This window comes from Callorhinus ursinus, unplaced genomic scaffold (assembly GCF_003265705.2).
Source record: "Callorhinus ursinus isolate GAN/ISIS: 27379988/994484 unplaced genomic scaffold, GSC_fseal_2.0 scaffold14, whole genome shotgun sequence".
Lineage (NCBI taxonomy): Eukaryota > Metazoa > Chordata > Mammalia > Carnivora > Otariidae > Callorhinus > Callorhinus ursinus.
Window position 1 is genome coordinate 6,258,231 of NW_027397076.1, and position 17,173 is coordinate 6,275,403.

At 41.7% G+C, this 17,173-nt stretch overlaps 1 protein-coding gene across 6 annotated transcripts in view; it reads left to right on the plus strand.

The window, feature by feature from the left end:
• The window catches only part of GLT8D2 (glycosyltransferase 8 domain containing 2), a 47,404-nt gene extending 31,798 nt beyond the window's left edge, over positions 1-15,606 (plus strand). For all 6 annotated transcript variants that reach the window (XM_073900374.1, XM_073900376.1, XM_073900377.1 and 3 more), the window contains 7 exons: positions 1,541-1,712; positions 7,060-7,177; positions 8,378-8,462; positions 9,073-9,185; positions 11,268-11,434; positions 12,263-12,375; positions 15,156-15,606. In XM_073900374.1, the coding sequence (XP_073756475.1) occupies positions 1,541-1,712; positions 7,060-7,177; positions 8,378-8,462; positions 9,073-9,185; positions 11,268-11,434; positions 12,263-12,375; positions 15,156-15,328 (941 nt within the window). In that variant the 3' untranslated portion in view covers positions 15,329-15,606. The remainder of the gene's footprint in view (positions 1-1,540; positions 1,713-7,059; positions 7,178-8,377; positions 8,463-9,072; positions 9,186-11,267; positions 11,435-12,262; positions 12,376-15,155) is intronic.
• Positions 15,607-17,173: the final 1,567 nt, after the last annotated feature.

Consider the following 17,173-nt stretch of genomic DNA (forward strand, 5'->3'; position numbering starts at 1 on the left):
CCGCATTGGGCTCCCTGCTCAGCAGGAAGCCTGCTTCTCCCTCTCCCACTCCCCCTGCTTGTGTTCCCTCTCTCCCTGTGTCTCTCTCTGTCAAATAAATAAAATCTTTAAAAAAAGAGAAGTATTTTCTTTTTTGTTTATAAAAATAACCATAGTTACTTCAGAGAATTTGGAAAACACAAGAGATGCAAATAAGGAAATTGAAATCACTCATAATTCCATAAACAGATGTAGATCCATTTGAAAATGTCTGTATATTATCACATTGGGATAATATGCTAGATGAGATTCGTGTGGTGATTTTGTGCACCAAATGCTAGAGAGAATTTTGTATTCTTTTCCCCCTTAACATTGTATTATGAGCATTCTCTCATGTCACTAAAGATACTGTGAAAACAAACTTATTCTCGTGGTGGACATGTCCAATGTGGTGGCCAGCCTGTGAAGAGACGTAGGAGGAGAAGGGGTAGACGCTTCCATGTTCCTTAAGTTATACAAAGCACAGGTCCTGGTAGTTAGTTTAATATATATTTGTTGGATTAAATATCAGCTAGAACTACCCTGCATCTGAGTAGTATTTTGCAAAAAGTATCTGTAAAGAGAGAGCAAGCTTTAAGTAAAAACCAGAAGGGCATCTGATTGTGGGTACTCTACATACTGATAATTATTATCCTTCATCCTGGAAAACTATACTGTGGTGCCAAAATGTGATGTTATATCACCAGTTTTTTATATCACAGCCACAGCTCAAGAGAACAATCAATTACTCATCTTGTACATTAGTCATGCTCTTTCATTTACCTCCTTTCTCTTGCTGTCAAGTTTACAGACACTTGACTAGAGGGTGGATAAGAGAAGGAAGATCACAAGCAGTAGATTTCATAGCAGCATAGGCAGGGTAAATATCCCAGTTGAGGAAAGAGCTGAGGAGCTGAGGAACTGTCGAATCGAATGAGGCTTTCAGTTCTTCACATATTTTTCAACTGTGTATCTGTGTTAGGCTATCTGATTGGCTTCTGTAAGAGAGCTCCAAAATAATAGTGCTGAAGCAAAACAGAGGTTTATTTTCTCTCTCAAGGTCAAAGTGTGATGTGTCCTTTCTACAGTCATCCAGATCAAGTTTCCTTCTCTCTTAGGGTTTTGGTGTCCTCCACAGGTAGCTTCCATCTTGGGGCCCAAGATGGTTGCCCTGAGTCCTGTCATCATATCCCCATTCCAGACAATGCGAAGGGGGAAAGGAAGAGGGGAGGCCAGCACATTGCTTTCAAAGACAAACCCAGTAGTCGCCCAAATACCTGCACTAACCTCCCATTGGTCAGAACTTGATCACACAGACTTGCAAGGGAGTCTGAGAATCGTGGTTGGCTCTGTGCCAGCTAAAATTCCAGTGTTCTTTTTCTAAGAGAAGAGGAGACTGGGTGTTGGAGAATAGCTGGCAGTCTCTACTACCCTATGCTGTCTTCCCCCAGGAGTGTGGAAGACACCTGGCCCTACTATGAAATTCCTTCATGTTCTAAGACACTGATTTTGATGTTTCCAGACGAGGACTCTGAACCTCCTGAGGAAATGGAGGAGGAGATTCCTGTGGTGATTTGTGCTGCGGCGGGCAGAATGGGTGCCACCATGGCTGCCATCAACAGCATCTACAGCAACACTGACGCCAACATTCTGTTCTACGTCGTTGGACTCCGGAACACTCTGTCTCGAATCCGGTAATTTGTGCACTATAGACTTTGGAGTTTTCTGCTTTTTTTTTTTTTTTTCATCTTTCTTATCTTTCCTTAAATGGATTTCCCTATGTTTTGGGTTTGATACATGTCATTTGAATTAATGAGAGGATGACCTGAGGTTTACTCGGCGACCTGACGAATGTGTTGCCTCACTAAGGAAGTTGCAGCAAAGCCTCATTAATCCGGTTGTTCAAGGCATCGTTCTGCCGAAGCGAATTGTCTAATGAACCAAAGAATTGCAGTCCTTAAGCAGGTTCTGTGGAAGTCTTTCTTTCTAAAATGGTTTCTCTTTTCTCTGCTTTTTTAACCTGGAAGGATAGTAATATAGTATCATTTTAATATGACCCAGAATCATCACTGATTATAATTTTTAATTTAATTTAATTTAATTTATTTTTTTAAAGATTTTATTTATTTATTCATGAGAGACAGAGGGAGAGAGAGAGAGAGAAGCAGAGGGAGAAGCAGGCTCCCAAGGAGCAGGGAGCCCAATGTGGGACTCGATCCCAGGACCCTGGGATCATGACCTGAGCCGAAGGCAGACGCTTAACCCTCTGAGCCACCCAGGTGCCCTGATTATAATTTTTTAAAGAATTTATTTATTTATTTGAGATAGAGTGAGAGAGAGAGAGAGCACAAGCAGGGGGGAGGGGCAGAGGGAGAGGGAGAAGCAGGCTCCCTGCTGAGCAGGGAAATGGACGCTGGGCTTGATCCCAGAACCCTGGGATCATGACCTGAGCCGAAGGCAGATGCCTGACTGACTGAGCCACCCAGGCACCCCATTATTATAATTTTTGAACTGCAAAGCAATCTGTTTCCTATCACACAACACACTAAAAAAATAAGTTGGGAATGGATTTAGAAGAGATAAATAGAAAATCAAATTTTAAAGTATTATAAAAATGTGGGATAATTATATAATTTTGCTATGGAAAATGACTGTGAGCACAAAAACCATAAGGAAAAAATGGACAGATTTTACTGCATAACATTTAAAAACTTTATTTATTTATTTATTTATTTATTTAATTTTTAGAGAACCCAAGTTTTGGGATTAACAGACAAGGCTTTATTCATTTACGTATTTTAAAGATTGCATTTATTTATTTATTGAGAGAGAGAGAGCATGAACTGGGGGGGGGGGCAGAGGGAGAGGGAGAAACAGACTCCCCACTGAGCAGGGAGCCAGAAGAGAGCCTCAATCCCAGGACCCTGGGATCATGACCTGAGCTGAAGGCAGATACCTAACTGACTGAGCCACCCAGGTGCCCCTAAACACTTTTAAATTATGAAAAACACTGTAAGTGAAATTAATCATGCAATAAATGAGGTAAAATATTTTCAACATGTATTATAGATGAAGGATTACTATCCAAAGTATAAAAAGAATTCTCACAAAAAATTTTTAAGCATACAAACATCTAGTAGAAAAATAGAAATAGAAACAAATAGAATACAAACAAACAAATCATAGAAGAAAAAATACAAATGGTCAACAAACATGAAAAGGTATTCTGTGTTACTCATAGGGAAATGCAAATTAAAATGACAATGACATATAATTTTTCACTCATCGAGATGGTAAAAAATTAAAGAGGACAACAATATTCAGTGCAAGAAAATGGACATGCTCATTCTTTACTTAAACAATGTACACTTTGTAAACTGGTAAGGCATTTTGAAAGAGCAATATGGCAATGTCTAATAAAATTTGATATGCATAGAACTGCTGTAGCCACTGTGGAAGACAGTATGGAGTTTCCTCAAAAAGTTAGAAATAAAATTACCCTACAATCCAGGAATTGCACTAGTGGGTATTTACAACCAAAATACAAAAACACTAACTCAAAGTGATACATGCACTCCTACATTTATAGTAGCCTTATTTACAATAGCCAAATCAAGGAAGCAGCCTAAGTGTCCTTGGATAGATGAATGGATAAAGAAGAGGTGGTGTGTATATACAATGGAGTATTATTCAGGCATATAAAAGCATGGCATCTTACCATTTGCAATGATGTGGATGGAGCTTGATTGTATTTTGCTAAGTGAAATAAATCAGTCAGAGAAAGACAAACACCATATGATCTCACTCATGTGGAATGTAAGGAACAAAAAAAATGAACAAAGGAAAAAAGAGAGAGAGACAAACCAAGAAACAGACTCTCAACTATCGAGAACAAACTTCTGGTTCCCAGGGGGAGGCGGGTGGGGGGATGAGTGAAACAGGTGCACTTGTCATGATGAGCACTGGTACTGCATGGAAGTGTTGGATCACTATGTTGTACACCTGCAGATAATATTACACTGTATGTTAACTAATTGGAATTTTAAATTTTAAAAAAATGTTATATGCATATATAACATATATAGTTTGACTCACCATACCATTTTCACTACTAGGAATCTGTTACAGCAATTCTAATACATATTACCAAAATATAGGTACAACAGTGTTAATTTCAGCATTATATGAAATAGCAAAAAAAAAATGCTAACTGCTTAAATGTCCATCAATAGAAGAATATTGAAATGAACTATGGAATATGATCCAGCTATTAAAAGAGAAAGAAGGCCGTGTGGGTATACTGACAAGATCTTCGAGGCATCTTGTTAAGTGGAAGATGCACATTGCCGTACATCTCATATGGTATAATCCATTTTATGAATGTCTTATCCATTCAGGCTGCTGTAACAGAAAGCCCCAGACTGGGTGGCTTATAAAAATAGAAATGTATTTCTCTCAGTTCTGGAGGCTGTGAAGCCCAAGATCTAGGCCCCAGCCGATTCCATGTCTGGTAAGGGCCTGCTTGCTGGTTCATAGAGGGCTGCATTTTTGTTGCCCTCCCATGGTGGAAGGGGTATGGGATTTCACTGGGGTCTCTGTCAGAAGGGCATTAATTCCATTCATGAGGGCTCCACCCTCAGGACCTAATCACCTTCTGAAGGCCACACCTCCAAATGCCATCACACTGGGGATTAGGTTTCAACATATGAATTTGGGGACGGGGGACAAAAACATTGTTTATAGCTTTAAAGATAAAAACAAAAACAAAAACAGGGGTGCCTGGCTGGCTCGGTTGGTAGAGCATGCAGTCTTGATCTCAGGGTTGTGAATTCGAGCCCCACATTGGGTGCAGAGATTACTTAAAAATAAAATCTTAAGAAAAAAAGGGGTGCCTGGGTGGCTCAGTCGGTTAAGCGTCTGCCTTTGGCTCAGGTCATGATCCCAGGGTCCTGGGATCGAGCCTCACGTGAGACTCTCTGTTCAATGGGGAGCCTGCTTTCCCTCTCCCTCTGCCTGCCACTCCCCCTGCTTGTGCTCTCTCTCTCTGTCAAATAAATAAATAAAATCTTTTTTAAAAATCTTAAAAACAACCCAAACTGTAAATGTGTATATGTACATATATGTGTTTCTGTAAAGAAAAAGACCCAAAAGATCTCCATCTGTTAACAGTGGCCGCCTCTGGGGAGGATGGAGGGATTGGGGAGAGCAGTGATGAAGGGAAGTTCAAGGTATTTCAAGTGTTATTTCCATTATTCGGAAGGAGAATAGGGACGCCTGGGTGGCTCAGTCAGTTAAGTGTCTGCCTTCAGCTCAGGTCATGATCCCAGGACTCTGGGATCACCCTGTGTTGGGCTCCTTGCTCAGCAGGGAGGTTGCTTCTCCCTCTTCCTCTGCCCCTCACCCCATTTGTGCTCTCTCTCACTTGTTCTCTCCCTCAAATAAATAAATAAAATCTGTAAAAAAAAAAAGGAAGAAAGAATTTTTCTTTATTTATCTTAGTAATCTCTATACCCAATGTGGGGCTTGAGCTCATGACCCCAAGAAGAAGAGTTGTATGCTCTTCCAACTGAGCTAGCCAGGCTCTCAGAGAATATATTTATGTATGACTTTTATAATTAGATTTTTAAGTCTTAGCACTATTAGGAGGTACTGAGATATGGAAGACACTTGCTCCTAATCTAAATGGTCCTTGGCTCCTGTGGGTTTTGAGGGCTTATGTTTACATTCTAGATTTTCTGTCTCATTTCTCACTCTTCTTATCATTTATTGTTGGAGATTATTCCCTTAGCCTGCTGTTAACAGCCCTGTAATTATCCGTGGGAATGAAAACTAGATAACCAAACCCCAAAGGGTAGTGTGTGTAATATGTTCTGAGCAAGGGTTTGTACTTGAACAAAAGGCATGAGCTCCAGGGCTCTGAGCAGGAACTGTCTCCCAGCTCTTGGTGGTGTAGTCCACTACCCCCCTGTTTTAAATAATTAAAAACAAAAAACCCTCTTTTCATTGAAGCATAATACAAAAACAGAATATTGCCTAAATCCTGTGTACAGCTTAGTGAGTCATCACAAAGTAAACATACCCATGTAACAACCACCACCCCGAAGTGGGATGGTCAGTCTTTTTAACTTTGCCATTCAGCCGGGTGTCCAAGGCTATCTCACAGTGGTTTAACTTGAGATCCTTTTATTTCTAATGAGTTTGAGCACGTTTTCCCCACATTTCTTGGCCACGTAGATGTGCATGCTTGAGTCTCTCGCCATTGTTGACGTGACTTCTACCCCCCTCCGGATTTATTGAGCTATAATTGACATATAACGTTGTGTAAATGATGGGCATTTATGGATCAAATTTTGCAGATCTCAATGTTATTCAGAAGATCAACTCTTTTGTTGATTTTTGAGCAACAACAAACGCTTTAGTCATTGACAATCGTATTTTGAGATCATTTCTACCAAGAATTGTATTATGGATTGGAAAAAAGATAGTCATACACTGTGTGAGACTGAGAGAACACGAGGGCAGAGGGTGGGGGCAAGGAGGAGAAGGCGGGAAGCAAGGACAGGTGGGGCAACAGTGAGAGACAGAGACTCAGAGACAAGGTTGACTCCAAATCATCCTTGGAGTCCAAACAGCAGAGGAAGAATGACTTCCCTCGAGTAGGAGATTCAGAATGTCCTGCTTCATAACTTGATAAATCCGTTAGCCCATGGCAGGAACATTTTTGTTCTTCCAGTTTCCTGTGGAGATTATGTGGATCTGGGGAGATATTTGGTTATTACTATTTTGCTTCATTTCCTTTGCAGAGTTATGTGAATTAAAGGAAAAAAAGAGGAAAGATTTGAAGCCAGACCAGATAGAGAAAAAAAAAAAAAATCAGAAGGATTTATAGACTAAACTCGAAGGTTTAGACATTTTATTTTTAACTTTCTAAGGAGGCAACAGATTGACTCTGAAGCAATAGGCAAAGTGAGGAAAGGTTGGAGGTGTATACTAGAGCTTTCTTTGTGTGTGTGTGTGTGTGTTTTTTTGTCATCTCTTTAGAAAATGGATCGAACATTCTAAACTAAGGGAAATAAACTTTAAAGTCGTGGAATTCAACCCTATAGTCCTCAAAGGGAAGATCAGACCAGATTCATCAAGGCCCGAACTGCTTCAGCCTGTGAGTAGGAAACACGCCCGTGCTGGGGACAGTCTTTGGTGAGACCCTTGCTCAGTGTGGAGCACTGGCCACTGGGATGCGGATGGAATATTTCTGAAGCAGTGTTAGCTCTCCACCAAGCTCTGCTTATTTATAATTTATACCACCTGCTCCAGAAGGATTTAAGATGGTTTACATAAATATAATGAAGCTATTAAAGAAGAAATGAAGCGTAAGGAAATGTAGGATGCCTTTATGTGTGTGAATATGCCTTAGGGGTTGGGGGTAGGGGCCAAATTGTGAGGCCAGGAAAAAATATTCCCAACCCACAGGCTGTTGTGTGTACTGCAATGGGACATTAAATTTAGCCGAGTATCCCAGTAGCTAAGGAAAAACAGTAGCATGGTTGATTATATACCTCATAGGATCAACTAAGATATTTGCAGGAGACACCCACTGTTTTCCCTAGCATTGGGAATCTTAAGGTATTTTACTGCAAGAGTTCTTACAAAAGGGACTCTTTCTTGCATAAAGAGTAGGGTTGATGGCGGGTTCACAGAAAATGTAGCCATGCTCTACATATAGCTGTTACTGAAATCCATCCTCAAAAATGTAATGAATTCTAAGCCCTTCGATGACATGACCTTTTCCCAATTCCTTATATTTATTATCAGAGCGTGAGCTGAGATGCGATTTTGGATTAAGTGGTGCGGCTAATCAAACTGCTTGACTCCCACCCTCCGCTCTTGCTTGTCTGACTTTTTTCTCGTCCAAGGAGCTAACAGGTTAAACTTGCGGCTGGGATGCCTCTGTGCCCGTGTGCGTGCGTGTGCGTGTGCGTGTGCATGCGTGCGTGTGTGTGCGCATGCGTGCGTGAGGCTTAGTTGACAGCCGTCAAATTACTAGTGTAGAGGAGAGCAGGCAATTTGTGGCCTGAAAGACTGACCAGGAAGGAAGCCTGTGACCCCCGCTGTAGCAGTTCACAGAGGGGAAGGTGTCCCCTCACCGTCTGGGCAGCTGTGATCTGCCAGGGCTGGTTGCGGCCCCGGGCCCCCATCCCTGGGCACCGGGACGCTGCGGTGAGGCATCTCTGCAGCCTGTTGTATCTCGCTCCGCACCCAGAGCTGAGCTGAGGCCAAGGTCAGAGCCACCCCTCCACCGCTGGAAGACGCGGAGCCACAAGCCTCTTGCCCACCATCGCTTCCTTTGTTGTTTTAACAGCTGAACTTTGTTCGATTTTATCTCCCTCTGCTTATCCATCGACATGAGAAAGTCATCTATTTGGACGATGACGTCATTGTGCAAGGTATACTCGCTGACTGCCAAGAACACTCGGAAAAGGAGCAGCTGATAAGTAGAATGACTTCCCTTCTTCATTTTCCAAATAGCTAGGCCGCCCAGTGATTTTGACTTGTGTATTCAAGTCGGGAGAATAGTAAGTGTTGTAAGTGTGGGAATAATTTGAAAACAGGGGTGGATACTCACTTCCCTGGACAGTCCAGCTGACCTTCTGAGAGCCACTGTCAAAGTCAGCAATAAATAACCTAGTAGCCTTCCCTTTCTCTGCACCCCTAGAATGTAGGGCAATGAAGTCTCCCTGATGACATTCTGAGAAGTGAGCTAAGTTTGGGTGTTTCAGTGTGGCTTTCTGTCTCCCACGTTCAAATAAGATGAGCACAGGTGTGGAAGTTACATGGCAACAGAAGTAAAGAAATCGGCCCAGTGCCGATCCGAGCTTACCATCAAGTGGCTTTCTGAACAGAGACAAGCTAGATTATTAAGTCAGTCGCCACTTGAAATTGGGATCACATACTTTTCCTCCTTAGCAAAATCGGGGACTGTTTGACATTCTAAGGCTCTATCTGGCTCTAAAACAAATGCTATAATATTTTAACTCCTGGTGTTTCTAAATTCAGGTGATATCCAAGAACTCTATGACACCACCTTGGCCCTGGGCCACGCGGCAGCTTTCTCTGGTGACTGCGATTTGCCCTCGGCTCAGGACATGAACAGATTTGTGGGGCTGCAGGTGGGCTCGCTGCTCGGAGGTCCTGCCTTCGCCCTGCTGCTCCCCTCCCTTCCCGTCCCCACAGCTCACGATAATCTAACCTGGGAGAACCCTGCCCGGGAGGGGCCTGGCTGCCCGTTCCACCCCGGCTCCGTGCGTACCGAGGCTGGGGCAAGATAACCCTGCAAAGTCCCTCTCTCCTTGTCTGAAACACGGCAACAATAGTCCCTGTTTTTTTCTGTTTTTGTGAGCCGCGATGCGATAACATGATGCCCAAGTTCCAGCCTGCAGTAGTGCTCCAGAAGGGACCCTTGTTCTGTAGGTGGCTGGAACCACACTCTCTGTCCGAGATGGGGGTTTACTGTAAGAGACTCCCTGAACTTTGGGTTCTGTTTTCAGAGTTGTGATCATCGCTTTCCCCCATCCCCTTTCAATAGAGGAAAATACTGATTTTCCTCAAGGGTAAAGAGCTTCTCGCCCTGGAGGAAATGAGGAAAGTTGAACCTCTATGGACTACTGAAGCCAAAAGGATGGCTTTAAAATACAAGGTGGTGCTAAGAAGCAAATGCTGTTCTCCAAAAAAAAGTTCCGGAAATAATTTTATGTGTGGCAATAGAGATGTGACACACTTTGAGGCGTCGGCTTTCAGGCCACCCCCGACTTGGTCAAAAGCTCGGCCCTGTCACTTAGTAGGTTTGTAACCCTGGGCCAAGTTACTTACCAGTCATCTTCTCCCTCAGTTGTCCAACAGAGGTAGTAAGAGTACTTCCCTTGTAGTTATTGTGAGAATTAAATTAGTTAATCCGTGGAAAGCGACTGCGTGCAATTAATGAGGTAATGTGTGCAAAGTTCCCAGAACTGCCTGGTGCCCAGAATTTGCTCATGTGTTTCCATTATTTCCCTGTTACCTTTGAGCATCACACTGAGGTGGGTTAGGACAGCTCGTGCAGGTGAAACAGTATTATGTCCTGCCACATGCCACACCCATTCAGCAACTTCCTATATGCCTGACACTGTTTTAGGTACCAGTGAGACAGTAAACAAAACTAAAATTCCTGCCTTTGTGTAGCTTACATTTTGGTGGGAAGAGACAGTCAGTAAACAAAGTATTTAACGGAGGATCAGGGTGCAGGTCGGGCTGTACATTAAATTGGGTGATCAGGGAAGGCTCCCCTGAGGTGGTGTCACTGAGCCTACACCTGAAAGAACTGAGGGAACCGCCTCAGCAGATATCTAGGGGAAAAACAGTCCAAGGAGAGGTAATGGCAAGTTCAAAGGTCCTGAGGCTGGAGTGTGTCTGTCTTGTATGGAAGGAACAAGGAGATCGGTGTGGCAGAGGAAAGCGGGGCGAGAACAGACGTTAGAAAGGTAATGGCAGTGGGGGCAGATGGCACAGAGCGTAGCAGCCCATTGTAGGAACTCAGGCTTTTACTCTGAGATGGGAAGCCACTGGAGAGGCTTTGAGCAGATAAGTGACAGAAACAGAGTGGAGTTGAAAAGGGTGGCAGCAGGAACAGTTTAGGAGGAGCTTGCAGAAATCCTGTGAGTGGCAATGACAGCCTGGACTGGGAAGGTAGCAGTGTGGACAGTGTAGTTTGGAAGACGAGACCAACAGGATTTGCTGACGGATTTGGATCAAAAGTGAATGAGAAGGAACTACAGAGGACCTAACGACCCTGGGCTTTTTGCCTAGTTATCTGGAAGAATGGAGTTGCCAGTAACTGAGGTGGGGCAGATTGTCAGGAAGCAGGTTTGGGACAGGACTGGGATCCGTGTTTGGATGTAAGGGGAGCTGCCTTGTTAAGCCTCCAGGAGACAGAGTTGGCAGATGTGGCAGAAGCTGGGAATTCAGAGACATCAGGACCGGCTACACGGATAGCATTTTGAGCTATGAGACTGGATGAGGCTGTCGAGGGAGTTAGTGCTAGAGACAGGAACAGGTGCTGGAAGAGAGGCTGGGGAAGGGAGAAAACCAGCCAGGGACACTAGGAAGTGGCTGGGGACACAGTAGGAAACCCAGAAATACTGCATGGTGGTTTCAGGAAAATGACTATTTTTCAGAAACAAAACATTTGTTCAAAAGCGTATCCCATTCCTTTCTAGAATACATACATGGGCTATCTGGACTACAGGAAGAAGACCATAAAAGACCTTGGCATAAGCCCCAGCACTTGCTCTTTCAATCCGGGTGTGATTGTGGCTAACATGACGGAATGGAAGCACCAGCGCATCACCAAACAACTGGAGAAGTGGATGCAAAAAAATGTGGAGTATGTGTAAACCTCTCTACCATTTTCCATGCTTGGCAACAGAATTATTCAGTTAATTTTCTATGCATAACTCGGGTTAGAAAGATTTCACAGACATCTTAGATCAGATTTTCTTACAGAGGCGCTGATGAGAAAGAATGGGGACAAGAGATGAAAATCTAGTCTCAGATGGTATGTCAGCGGAAGCGAGATCCTGCAGTATCTTATCATGCAAACATTTTTCTAATGAACTAATAATGTAATTTTAAGTCCTCTCCTAGAAGCCTAGTGAACCTTCTCCACTGAAAATCATTTATCTCAGTTGGGTTTCTCCTTACATAGATTTGTTTTTAAGAGTGATTTTATAAACTCAACTTTGTTTTTGAAGGTTGAATTTTTAAAAATGTATCATTTTTCATTGTCGAAGTTCTAAAGTAGAGGGAAAAAAAACCCCTCTAACACAACCACTATTACTGTGTCGTTGTATTTCCTGTCCATCTTTTTTTATCTGGGTATTTTAAATACCATCATAACCTTGAATTTTAAGTAGTTATTCTACATAATGTAGGATCAGAATTTGATCTTCTGTATTTGCCATAAAAAAGGCTGAAAATTAAAATGGCAAAATGCTATGCTGTGAGTCTAGACAAATTATATGGGAATTCATGGTATTCTTACAATTTTGTGTAAGTCTGACAATTTTCAAAATAAAAAGTTGGGGGAAAATGAAAAACTGTTGTCTTACTACATAGTGGGAGACTGTCTTACATCTTTCAAAATTAGTAGATTCTACTTTATCTGAGTCTGTGTGGCTCGAGGCCAAATGTTGCTTTCTATTCCATTTCTTAGGGAAAATCTCTACAGCAGCTCCCTGGGAGGAGGGGTAGCCACCTCCCCGATGCTGATTGTGTTTCATGGGAAATACTCCGCAATCAACCCCCTGTGGCACATAAGGCACCTGGGTAAGTATTTTAGGGAGACAGCACAAATGTGCATCTTACAGATCTGTGGGCACAGGGGGGACGGTGTGCTATAGCACCAGCTGCCTCAGTTCAGATCCTCCAGGCGATCTTGGAGGTGATCCATTAAGCTTCGTTGCGCAGATTCTACAAATGCAGCTGATAAAAATGGCTTGAGAGGTGCGTTTCTAGGAATTCATGGGAAGCAATTAGACTCATGCTTAGCATACAGTATGTGCTCAATAAACATTACCTACTTTTACAATAGAACTTTCACTGTCAGAACTTTTCACTTGCCTTTATTGCTCTCTTGCAGTAGCTTGCAGTGGGCAAAACCAAACGAATTAGCATAATGGTTTCTGATGCATCAAGATAACTCACAACTTCTCTTTTAAAAAGTTGATTCCTGGGCGCCTGGGTGGCTCAGTTATTAAAGCGACTGCCTTCGGCTCAGGTCATGATCCTGGAGTCCCGGGATCGAGTCCCGCATCGGGCTCCTTGCTCAGCAGGGAATCTGCTTCTCCCTCTGACCCTCTTCCCTCTCATGCTCTCTTTCTGTCTCTCTCAAATAAATAAATAAAATCTTTAAAAAAAAAAAGTTGAGGGCGCCTGGGTGGCTCAGTTGGTTAAGCGACTGCCTTCGGCTCAGGTCATGATCCTGGAGTCCCAGGATCGAGTCCCGCATCGGGCTCCCTGCTCGGCAGGGAGTCTGCTTCTCCCTCTGACCCTCCCCCCTCTCATGTGCTCTCTCTCTCATTCTCTCTCTCTCAAATAAATAAATAAATAAAATCTTTAAAAAATAAATAAATAAATAAAAAATTAAAAAAAGAGTTGATTCCTGACTGTGTACCATGTGAGTCTTCTATTCAGTCTTCACTGCAGGAGTGCAGGTTCTACGATATGGACCGGAATCCCAACTCTGCTATTACCTATGTTGGGCAAATTATTCAACCTTTCTGTGCCTTAGTTCTCCATTTGTAAACTGAAGCTAACAGAACCTTATAAAGTTTTTATAGGGAATAAATTACCTAATACATGTAAATTGCTTAGCACAGAGTCTGGCGCAGAAGACACATTCATTCAAACACATGGCCACAATCCCTTAGCCAAAAGCACTGGGCCAGACCTGTTTAGAAATGAGAAAGGTTTTGAATTTTAAAAAGGTAATGTGATGCATACATTTATGTTATGCAATATTCTGAGTGGGATCTAGGTTTTGCTACCAAAAAAGTTATTAAAAATCCTTTTGTTCTCAGACATTTGGGCATTATTTTAGAATTGGAGACAATGGCTTATGGATGTATATTTACTAAGTATCTTCTACACTGTAAAGAACTGAGCTAGGTTTTGGTGACAAAGGTGAATATTAGTTCTAATTCTCAGAACAGCCTGCAAGGTGGTATGTCCCTTACTCTCCCTTTTAAAAGAAGGGGCACATAAAACTATAGAAGCTGGTCCTGTCTCCTCTTACTGATTCTGTACAGATTTCCTTCTGCCTCATTACCAGAATCTTCCTCGATTTTCCTGAGCATCTGTGTGCACACAGAGGCAACACAGGGAAGTTAAGGACACTAGTGTTCCATCTGGTTTGATTTATAATAATGTTGGGTTCACTGTTAGGTCAAATACCAGTATTTCCATGAAATGAATGTGCAGAAAATCCCATCAAAGTTGTAGGTCTATAAAAAAGGTTGTGTAGGAATAGTTATGCGGAGCTTAGATTGATAAGGTTAGAGCATTTTATGATCTTGAACAGAGTCTCAATCACATTTTATGAAATATCTAACTGGTAAGTAGGAAGGCACAGAATCTTCCTAAGGGAAAGAAATCATTTTTCTTTGTAGAACAGAGACTACATCTGTGAAGGTTTTGGAATCAGGGAAGTCTGCAAAGTAAATCTACACAGAAATCATTTGAAAAATGATTCAGTGTTAGGGCGTTTTGGAAGCAGAAAGCAATGTAACACTAATGGGTATTAAGTTTGGGTCTAAGCAGGTAGCCTTAAGATTTTAAAAATGTATGATATATATTTAGTTAAAAGCAAACTGCAAGCCCATAGGGAGTCCTCCGATCATGGAGCAGACAGATGATGTCCCCAGGTGGAGACTCTAAGGCGCTTCTTCCCAAATGAGCATTTCCTTTGTAGAGTCTTTGGAAGTTGATAATTATTCCAATTATGTTACCACAGCCTGAAACACCTAGCTCCTCTTCCACGACCGCCTTCACAGCTATGTTTGTAATGGAAGATGGCTTTTTGTTTTTTTCTTGCATCATGTGAAGCTGGACTAACACACAACTCCAGCTATCCACCCTCTCTTAATTAAGGGATTTTCAGTTTTAAAAAAATATTAAATTCTCTTTTGCAGAAAGAAAATCTAAAACAAGGGGCGCCTGGGTGGTTCAGTCATTAATCATCTGCTTTTGGCTCAGGTCATGATCCCAGGACCCTCCCTCTCCCCCTCCCTCTCTCTGATAAATAAAATTTTTTTTAAGATTTTTATTTATTTATTTGACAGAGAGAGAGACAGCAAGAGAGGGAACACAAGCAGGGGGAGTGGGAGAGGGAGAAGCAGGCTTCCCACTGAGCAGGGAGCCTGATGCGGGGCTCGATCCCAGGACCCTGGGATCATGACCTGAGCCGAAGGCAGACGCTTAACGACTGAGCCACCCAGGCGCCCCTGATAAATAAAATCTTAAAAAAAAATAATGGACTTGTATTCAATTTTCAATCTAAAAATTTTACTTTCTAACAAGCCTATTTCTTTCTTTTAAACACCATGAAGGCTGGAATCCAGATACCAGATATTCAGAGCATTTTCTGCAGGAAGCAAAACTACTCCACTGGAATGGAAGACATAAACCTTGGGACTTCCCTAGTGTTCACAATGACTTATGGGAAAGCTGGTTTGTTCCTGACCCTGCAGGAATATTTAAACTCAATCACCACAGTAGCTGATATAACTTAACATTTTAAGTATTTCCTACACAAAAATGTGGAATTGTGCATTTGTAGCCCTACTATTTCATTGTTCTTTATGAATAGTACCTTTGAGACATATGATCCACAATGGAAACCACAAAGACTACTGTGTGCAAACAGCACCCTGGGTCACGCATGCATGGACTCCTTAAGTACGGGGGGGTTACGGAAATCACGATGAGGTGCGTGAGATGTACTGTTGGAAGGAAATAAACCCGTCTTGGTTTCAGCAATCAATTTGCTTAACTCTGAATGACAACTTGTATTCACAATTTTTAAAAATTTCTAGATGTGTTTTTTCACACACATCTTTTTTTAGGTATTTTTCAACAGGTTGCAAGTCTTGTCTTTTGTAAAACAATATATTACATTTAAAACATGAATGTCTGAAAAAATAAAATATTTGCAGATTTTCTAATGATTTTCAGTATATGTATTATTCTACACATTAAACATAATACAGGGTAGACCGACCTCACATGTAAGGGTGGAAAGAATACCGGTCACTCCTACTGCAGAAAAACTTGCAACTTAGGATAATGATTCTTAATATTTTTATTGTAAAAACCATCAAGACTTTCAAATGAATTTAAAAACTTTTTCAATATTATTTAATGAAAAAGTCTCATATTGTCATGTATAGGATATATCAACATTTACTACTCATCTTTCATATGTAATGAAAAACACCATTATTGTATGCTTGGAAAATCCTCAAACCCCCTAATGAGTGTCCATCATAATTTAAAGGGTATTTTCTCCACTCAAAAAAAAAAAAAAATCTATTGTAAGGCTACAATCATTATATACCAAAGCAATTCCTACTTACATGCTTTACATAGTCCCATGAAAAAATAATTCAATTGTTCCTAATCCCTGATGCAAGGCACTTCCAAGCACCTGCATAAAATATCCGTGTAAACAGCAGTACAGTACGAGTTAAATAACATGGGCTGAATAACTTTTACACAGTTTGAACTAGACTAAGGGATATATAAAATCCATCATAGCCACAGCTAAAAAGCATGTTAAGATTCACAAGACTTTGTTTCTCTTATTACACAGAGAACAGGCCATATAATCTCTTCGGGAAAAAAAAAAACACCTCATAAATATTTTCATATTGAAAAACAGCATGCTCCCTGGGTATGTATGAAATCAGGATATTCAGAAGTGACCAGGAATAACTGCAAATGGCATTTCTGAATACCCAGCTTTACTATCCACCAGGCCTAGTAGTCTGGACTCTTTGTAGCACCATGGAAAAGGCATAAAATCACAAAGGTATGTTACTTCAAACTAACCCTGCCATGAGGCTCAATTAGTCCACAGTAACAGACAATGATGTAGAGATTTTAAAAATTATTAGATACACCTAGCAAGAAAAAATCTGTTATCTTAATACACCTCATGTACATAAAGCACCAATTTAAATCAGATTATCAAACATCTCCAGCATGTTGTTGCTCAGCCTAAGAGTTCATTTCTCACCACTTTCCACGTTATATACCCTTAAAACCGAGGAGGATAAAATTAGAATGGTGATAGATATTGTACGAAAAATTCAGTTCCTTCCCTATCAAATGTATGTCTCTCAAGTAAAACACAGAGGAATAAGTAACAAACTTAAAAAAGGTCTACTGCATTCTCTGGAACTTACCATCCCAGCACAACAGTTTCTACCTGTACTACAGGATTAACACCCGGGGTGACGAGGTCAAAGCCAGACCTCGGTGCCCCGTCAGATAAGGCCAGGCTAGCCTTGCTGCTGGAAGGCCATACTTTGTATTTCTACTGCTGGGCATCTCTCACAAACACTCC